Genomic DNA, 8,529 nt, shown 5'->3' with positions numbered 1-8,529 from the left:
AAAAAAAAAAAAAAGAAAAGAAAGAAAATTAGAAAAACTAGTGGGGTGATGGAAAAACTATAGGCGATGCCTGTATTCTTAACTACTTGGGAGGCTGAGGCAAGGAGATCTCTTGAGTCCAAGAGTTTGATGTTGCTATGAGCTACACAACCATGATACTTTACCCAGGGCAACAGAGTGAGACTCTGTCTCAAAAAAAAAAAAAAAAAAAAAAAAACCAAACAAACAAAAAAAAAGAAACAAGGGTATGGTGGCTCCTGCCTATAATCCTAGCATGCTGAGAGGCCAACGTAGGTGGACAGCCCAAATTCAGGAGTTTAAGACCAGCCTGAGCAAAAGCGAAACCCCTTATGTACTAAACCCCAAAAAACTAGCAGGGCATTGTGGCAGGTGCCTGTAGTCACAGCTACATGGAAAGCTAAGGGGATCATTTGAGCCCAAGAATTTGACATTGCTGTAAGCTAGGATGCCACAGCACTCTACCAAGGGCACAGAATGAGATACTCTGTCTCAAACAACAACAACAACAACAACAACAACAACAAAACATTTACTGTAGAAACGGCTAATTGCAGGTCTGGGGCAGAAAATGTCAAAACTGAGCCTTGACATATTTTTATATGCTAGAAAGAGTATTCTAGCTAATAAATAATTAAGAAATAATAGAAGTAGCATGTCCTCACTTTGCAACTCCCAACGAAATAAACCATCTATACAATGATCATAAAAAGCTACTAGAAAACAAAAAAACATGCAGATATTATGTGCCTCCCAAAAAGAAATACTATAACCTTTAAATTCTAAAGTCTACTCTAAAGCATTCCTGCCACCAAAAAAGTCAAACCTGAAGCTGATCAAGCCTCTAGATTAGATCTGTCCAACAGAACTTTCTGTGGTAATGGAAATACTCTTTATCTGTACTATCCAATCCACAGCTGTCCACTTTGTGGCTACTGAGCTCTTGCAATGTGGCTAGAGTTACTGAGAGATCTAGTTTTAATTAAATAGTCATGTGTGGTTACTGTTGCACAACACAACTCTAAGTCTAGTAACTTATAGCAAATACAGGTAAATAAAACATATTAATAACACTATGAGTATGCAACTGGCAAAATCCAGAGAATAGGCAACTATACAGAAAACATGAGCTGGCATCTTCAGTAAGTAATCTGGCTAGGAAAAAAACAGAACAAGCTAATAGATTAAAGAAGACTTAAGAGGGAGATCAATCAATTGCATTGTGTTAATTTTATTTGGATTCTGACTCAAACTGCAAACGACTTACGAATTTTATGAGAGAACCGAAAATTTGAACACTTACTAGATGTGGTGATACTAAGAGATAAATTGGGGTGCCAGCCACATACACCCAGGCTGGTGGGCTCAAACCTGGCCCAGGCCAACTAAATAACAATGACAACTGCAACAAAAAAATAGTGGGTATGTGGCAGGCGCCTGTAGCTACTTGTGAGGCTGAGGCAAGAGAATCACTTAAGCCCAAGAGTCTGAGGTTGCTGTGAGCTGTGACACCACAGCACTCTACTGAAGGTAACATGGTAAGACTCTGTCTCAAAAAAAAGAAAAGAAACTGAATTGGGGGAAGAGTTGCAATAGGAATAAATTTCACACACAAAATGTTAAGTGGAAAGAAGGTAAACACAAATTGAGTATATACTACAACAGACCAAACCAAACTTCCATGTTTTCCCGAAAAATAGACCTACCCAAAAAATAAGCCCTAGTAGGATTTTTATGCATTTGTTAAATATAAGCCCTACTCCAATAATAAGACCTAGTGATGGGCGTGGCTATGCAGCATATATGTCTCTACAAAAATAATAATAATAATAAAATGGGCCTGGGCTGGTAGGTCATGCCTTTAATCCTAGCACTCTGGGAAGCCAAGGCAGAAGGATCAATTGAGGTAAGGCATTCTAGACCAGTCTGAGCAAGAGCAATACCTCATCTCTAATGAAAAGAAAAGAATTAGCCTAGCATGGTGGTGCTTCCTCAGGAGGCTAAAGCAAGAGGATTGCTTGAACCCAGGAGTTTGAGGGAGAGCTATGATTACTCCACTGCATTCTCGACCAGGCAAAAGAGTAACACTCTAATTCAAAAAAAAAAAAAAAAATTAAATGGAAAATTTCAGAAACAATTCATAAGTTTCTTTTTGTAGAGACAGAGTCTAATTTTATCACAATCGGTAGAGTGCCGTGCCGTCACACAGCTCACAGCAACCTCCAAATCCTGGCATAGGTGATTCTCTTGCCTCAGCCTCCCGAGTAGCTAGGACTATAGGCGCCCACCACAATGCCCAGCTATTTTTTTGTTGCAGTTTGGCTGGGGCTGGGTTCGAACCCCCCACCCTCAGGTGCAACGCTCATTTAATATTTTTGAACTGTGGCTGACCTCAGGTTACTGAAACTCCAGGAAGCAGAACTTCAGATAAGAGAGACTACTGCATTTTCATTGGAAGACATATATCTATTCTAATCCCCTAGGAAAAAATGAGAAATTAACAATCAACTCACCTGTAACATGGTCATTGTCTGTTGTCTGTGTGAGCTGAATTAGCAAGGCTGAGATATGTTCTATTCTGTGTCTTTTCTGCCTCTGCTCCAAAGCCCTGGAGTGAGGTCCTGGCAAGGTCTTCTACATGAAAATGAGCTCTTGATTCAGGAACCCCTTTGTCTCATGTGAGCAGGCTTATTAGTGGGGAACCAGGATCTGTAGACTTAGGGACAAATGCACTTCAACTGATATATATTCACAGTATGCCTGAAATGTTTTCCTCTCTTTCTAGGAACTTGGAATTCATGATCATCTAATATCAGAGTATGTTTATTATATAACTGAAATAGGGCTCTTAGAGAAAAAGATAGGATATAATAAAAACAGAACAGTAGAGGCTGGGTTCAGTGGCTCATGCCTGTAATCCTAGCACTCTGGAAGGCTGAGGCAGGTGGACTGCTTGGGCTCAGAAGTTCGAGAGCAGCCTGGGCAAGAGTGAGACCACATCTCTACTAAAAGTAGAAAAACTGTCTAGGTGCAAGCCTGTAGTCCCAGTTACTCGGAGGCTGAGGGAAGAAGATTGCTTGAGCCCAGAAGTTTGAGGTTGCTGTGAGCTGTAAAGCCATGGCACTCGACCCAGGGTGATAGAGAAAGAAAAAATGACAACAAAAAAGGGAAAACAGCAAAAGCCTATGTCTCTGCAAACAGATAAAAAAATATCAGAAATAAAATAATTCCGAGAGTTGGCTCAGTACCTCTGGCTGAAGAGGCTAAGGCACCAGCCACATACACCTAAGCTGGTGGGTTCAAATCCAGCCTGGGCCTGCCAAAACAACAATGATGGCTGCAATCAAAAAATAGCCAGGTATTGTGGCAAGTGCCTATAGTCCCAGCTACTAGGGAGGCGGAGGCAGCAGATTCGTTTGAGCCCAGGAGTTGGAGGTTGCTGTGAGCTGTAATGCCACAGCACTCTACCCAGGGCAACAGCTTGAGGCTCTATCTCAAAAAAAAAAAATACTGAGAGTTATTCAATATTCACTGTGGACACTAAAATAGAAATCACATTAACAGGTCCTATGAAGAAAAAGACAACTCTACTTTAGGTAGACAGAATTCTTCAAAGCTTAAGCAATATGTATTGAAACAAATTTAAGTTTCAATTTTATTTCCTTTATGAATATATGACTTTCAGAAAAACAAATTTCATCTTTCTGAGGTTTATTTTCCCATTAAAACTTCTATATCCTTTGTAATTTTTGTCCACCAATTCTATCAATTTCTGAAGACAATATGTTAAAATCTCCCAATATGACCACAGATCACTCAATTTTCCCTTATAATTCTATAGATGTTTAGATTATATGCTTAAAGCCATATTGTTTGATACATATTTCTGGAAGATATTTTTTTAATCATTATGTAATAACACTCTATATCTCAAATGCTTTTTATTTTTATTTTGAGACAAGAGTCTAACTGTGTCGCCCTGGGGAGAGTGCCGTGGCAGCATCACTCACAACAACCTCAAATTCTTGGGCTTGAGCAATCAATCTTCTTGCCTCAGTCTCCTGAATAGCTGTCTCCTACAAGCATGTGGCACCACACCCAGCTAGTTTTTCTACTTATAGAACAGACACTGTCTCACTCTTACTCAGGCTGGTCTCAAACTCCTGAGTTTAAGCAATCTACTTGCCTCAACCTCCCAGAGTGTTAGGATTATAGGCTTGAGCCTTCACATCCAGCCTTCAAATGTTTTTTGCCTTAAAAACCTAGTTTACCTTAGATGAAGTTAGCAACATCAGCATTCTTTTGGTTAGTATTTACCTGGCATATCATTTTCCATCCAACCACATTTAAAACTTCAACACCAGCTCGGAGCCTATAGCTCAAGTGGCTAAGGTGCCAGTCACATACACCTAAGGTGGTGGGTTCAAATCCAGACCAGGTCTGCCAAATAACAATGAAGGCTGCAACCAAAAAATAGCCGGGTGTTGTGACAGGTGCCTGTGGTCCCAGCTACTTAGGAAGCGGAGGCAGGAGACTCGCTTGAGCCCAGGAGTTGGAGGTTGCTGTGAGCTGTGATGCTACAGCACTCTACCCAGGGGGACAGCTTGAGGCTCTGTCTCACAAAAAAAAAAAAGCATTAAAAAAAATAAAAATCTTCAGCACCATTGTTTGTTTCTGACAAGCATCTCAGAGCTCAAATTTCTCAGTAATCCCAAACAATAAACTGTACTTTAACTGACAAATTCAATACGTTTATACTTATTGAAGTTTTTATATTTGTCATTGCTTCTTTTCCCCCCTCCTTTCTTGCCTTCAGAGTCTCTATTTGTTCATTGCTAAAATGGTAAAGATAAAGTGGACTTCACACTGCCAGTCTGAGGAACAAAAGAGATAAAATGAAAGTGACTGGTACCTTGTAACAAGAAGAAGAACTAATATTTGAGTGCTTTCTATGTGTAAGACAATAAGCTTTTTACAATTTAATCCTTACAGAAAACCCTAGAAAGCATTTAACATAATCTCCATTTTACAGAAAAAAAAATGAGACTTAATAGTGATTTAGAGTGTCCTCATGACTACAAAAAGCAGAATTAGAATGTTAATCTCTATTCTGTTATGTTCAAGGCATTTACTACAAAATCATGTCATTTGTGTATGTTTATGCATATATACACATGCACAACATAAATCTTGGACTAAGCTCTTATTTATATATATATATGAATTTTTTGTAGAGACAGAGTCTCACTTTATTGCCCTTGGCAGAATCCCATGGCGTCACACAGCTTACAGCAACTCCTGGGCCTAGGTGATTCTCTTGCCTCAGCCTCCCAACTAGCTGGGACTACAAGCACCTACCACAACGCCCAGCTATTTTTTTGTTGCTGTTTGGCCAGAGCCAGGTTTGAACCCGCCACCCTCAGTATGTGGGGCTGGCGCCCTAGTCACTGAGCCACAGGCGCCACCCAAGGACTAAGCTTTTATTTTAATGTACACATTCAGTCACTTATTCTCACAAAAACACAAATGAAGAACAACATGCCTCACTCTATATCACACTAAAAACATATCTTAAACAATCAAGCTATTGGGCGGCGCCTTTGGCTCAGTGAGTAGGGTTACTGAAGGTGGTGGGTTTGAACCCGACACCGGCCAAACTGCAACAACAAAAAAAATATCCAGGTGTTGTGGCAGGCGCCTGTAGTCCCAGCTACTCAGGAAGCTAAGGCAAGAGAATTGTTAAAGCCCAGGAGCTGGAGTTTGCTGTGAGCTGTGATGCCACAGCACTCTACCCAAGGGAGACAGCTTGAGGCTCTGTCTCAAAAATAATAATAATAATCTTTTGGGCTCAGAGTAGTGGCTTAAGCCTGTAATCCTAGCAAATCAAAACATTTTTGAAAGAAGTTACCCCTAAATTAACTCTTATATTCAGTTCTCACAAACTCCCTTAGCAAATATGCCCTTCCTTGAACAATTTGGCCAATTATATTATGATTTCATTGTTTGTTTTGGTTTTTTACCTTAGCAGTTTCTTGCATAATAATATTGCAGCTCTCCCTATGACAGCTCTCACATTTATCTTGAGAAGAAGGGACAACGTTCATCATCACCCTGTAGTTGCACTCATTATCAAGTTCTAAGGGAATTTAGGGAAAAGTAGAGAAAAATTAAAAACGATTATGTACCAAATGATTATATACCATATTGTCTTTTTAACATACCAAAACCCAGACCAGAAAAAGTGAAGGCATGAGGAAGTTCAGCAACTTTTCCAACATTTATGACAAAGTCAGGAAGTAGCAGATCTGGGCCATCAGACTCATCCAGTCCACCTCAGAGCTTGTGACTACATTACCTCTACAGTACCAGAGGGTAAACCAAGCAAAGGCCTCCATTATCCCTGTCTATATTCTCACTACAGGTGCAACACAATCCCCTAAACCAATGGATGTAACCAAAATAGACCAAGAATAAACACAAGAGAAAGAGAAAAGTTATCACGGGCCAGCTGCAAAAATGCCAGATAAATTTAAATTCCCCACTTGGGACAAAATACGTCAAGTTAAAGAGAGATGTTAATAATACTTTGTAATGGCTCAGAGAAGTATATGCAGCATATACTCAATTTTTTAAAGAAACTATAAAAAGGTAAGGTACATTGGAAACATAATATAGAGGCCAAGTGTGGTGGCTCACACCTATAATTCTAGCACTCTCAGAGGCTGAGGTGGGTGGGTTGCTTGAGTTCAGGAGTTCTAGACCAGCCTGAGCAAGAGGGAGACCTTGTCTCTACTGAAAATAGAAAAACTAGCCAGGGGGTTGTGGCTGGTATCTGTAGTCTCAGCTACTCAGGAGGCTGACGCAAGAGGATTGCTCAGCCTAAGAGTTTGAGGGTGCTGTCAGCTATGATGAAGCTACGACACTGTACCAGGGTGACAGAATAAGACTCTGTCACCCAGGAAAGGGTAAGGGAAAGAAAGGAAAGGTACATTTCTTAATTGAATAAATGTACCAAAATGTTGGCAGTGGCAGTGGTCATGGATCATGATATTTAAGTTATTTATCAAGATGCTCAGAATTGAATACATATTTTAAATTTATAATAGAAAAAAATATAGTACATTTTTTAACAATGTTTAAGTCCCTAATCCAAGAAAACAGATTAAGGGGAGCAGTTTCAATCCAGTACTGCATGGTTAAAACAAAGTAAATAAGTAAAATAAAACCAAGTATGTTTTAATGATCTCAAAGAGCATTGGAGGTAAAGAGCAAAGAAAATAATTTCTTTTCACTCACTCATTTTCAGACAAAGAACATGAAATCCAGAAACTGTAAGTGGACTCTCCAAACTAAGTGGCAGAGCTGATATGAAAATCAGAGATGACTTCAGGTCAATGTTCCCCATGTCAAAAGTTTTGCTTTTTCAGTGGAAAAGCCCTTTAAAAAAACTCTTGGGCGGCGCCTGTGGTTCAAAGGAGGAGGGCGCCGGCCCCCAGCCCCAGCCCCAAACCGCAAAAATGAATAAATAAATAAATAAATAAGTTATTGTTTAAAAAAAAAAAAAAAGCTCTCTTGATAAAAGTACAGCAGAGGTGGGGGGAGGAGGAATAACTGAGTCCCAGCAATCAAGTGGTCCCTACCACTGGACTCCACCGGGTCTACAGGCTCTTCCCCAGTAAGATCTGCTCAGCCGTGGGTCCCTATCTGCCCTGCCCTAAAGTCACCGCCAAAGACGTCCTGGCTACCTGTGTCTCACGCAGAAAGTATTACCTTTAAAATAATCTAGGAGCAACCGTCCAAGAACCCAAAGAACCCAGGAGACAAAGAGGCGGTGAGGCCTCAGCAAGGAGGGCATTCCTCAGCAGCAACACGCCCTCCCGCTAGCTCACATCCCAATCTCATTCCTCCTTCCTTCAATCCCTCCACGGACCTCTCAGAGCCCCTGTCTCTGACCCAACAGGCCCCGAACACCTCCCGAGACACCGTTACCTGTAGGCTCGCTGAGGCCCCAGGGACAGAAGACCCACAGCTTCCAGGTTTGCCTGACTCCGATGCGTTAGGCCTGGAGTCTCAGCCCAGACCCTACCTCCTCTCCTCACCCCCGCCCCGCCCACAACTAGCTCACCGACCACAGCACCGACACCCCGACCAGGAGTCGCGCTGCGCCCGCCTCGGGGACCCTGCCTTGCACGCGTTAGCCAGCGGCTTCTGGGCTCCCAAGGCCCACCTGCGGGTCCCAACTGGCTGGACCGGACCTGACTCCGGCACTGGCGCGAGCGTGCCAGGGGACCCGCACACAAACCGGTTCCCCTTTCACCTGGCAGCCAAACACAAAGGGCAAAAAAGCCGATCCGAAAGTGAAGCCGTGAGAATGCGCGTGCGCGTGCGCGTGAGGACGCCGCTTCCAGGACTACATTGCCCAGGGTGCTCAGCGGCACGTCGCTGCGTCCTAGCAACACTGGTCGCCTAGAGACGAGCGTGGACCTCTGCCCAAAGTCTAAGAAACATAAA

General features: G+C 42.0%; 1 protein-coding gene across 4 annotated transcripts in view; it reads right to left on the bottom strand.

Annotated features, from left to right (window-relative positions):
• Nucleotides 1-8,283, bottom strand: part of ZNF84 (zinc finger protein 84) — a 17,516-nt gene extending 9,233 nt beyond the window's left edge. The window contains exons 1-2 of one of the 4 annotated variants that reach the window (XM_023514987.1): nucleotides 8,144-8,283; nucleotides 6,039-6,154 (exon numbers count right to left, since the gene is read on the bottom strand). In XM_023514987.1, the coding sequence (XP_023370755.1) occupies nucleotides 6,039-6,125 (87 nt within the window). In that variant the 5' untranslated portion in view covers nucleotides 6,126-6,154; nucleotides 8,144-8,283. Of the gene's footprint in view, nucleotides 1-2,531; nucleotides 2,735-6,038; nucleotides 6,155-8,007; nucleotides 8,061-8,143 lie in introns of those variants that run through there. The other 3 variants (XM_023514988.1, XM_023514989.1, XM_012807013.2) reach the window with 3 other exon arrangements.
• Between the last annotated feature and the right edge of the window lie 246 nt (nucleotides 8,284-8,529).

The sequence above is a fragment of the Otolemur garnettii genome, unplaced genomic scaffold (assembly GCF_000181295.1).
Source record: "Otolemur garnettii isolate 467f Iridium unplaced genomic scaffold, OtoGar3 scaffold00062, whole genome shotgun sequence".
Taxonomy (NCBI): Eukaryota; Metazoa; Chordata; class Mammalia; order Primates; family Galagidae; genus Otolemur; species Otolemur garnettii.
Note: the sequence above shows the minus strand (reverse complement) of the source record. Positions and strands in the feature narration are given on the sequence as shown.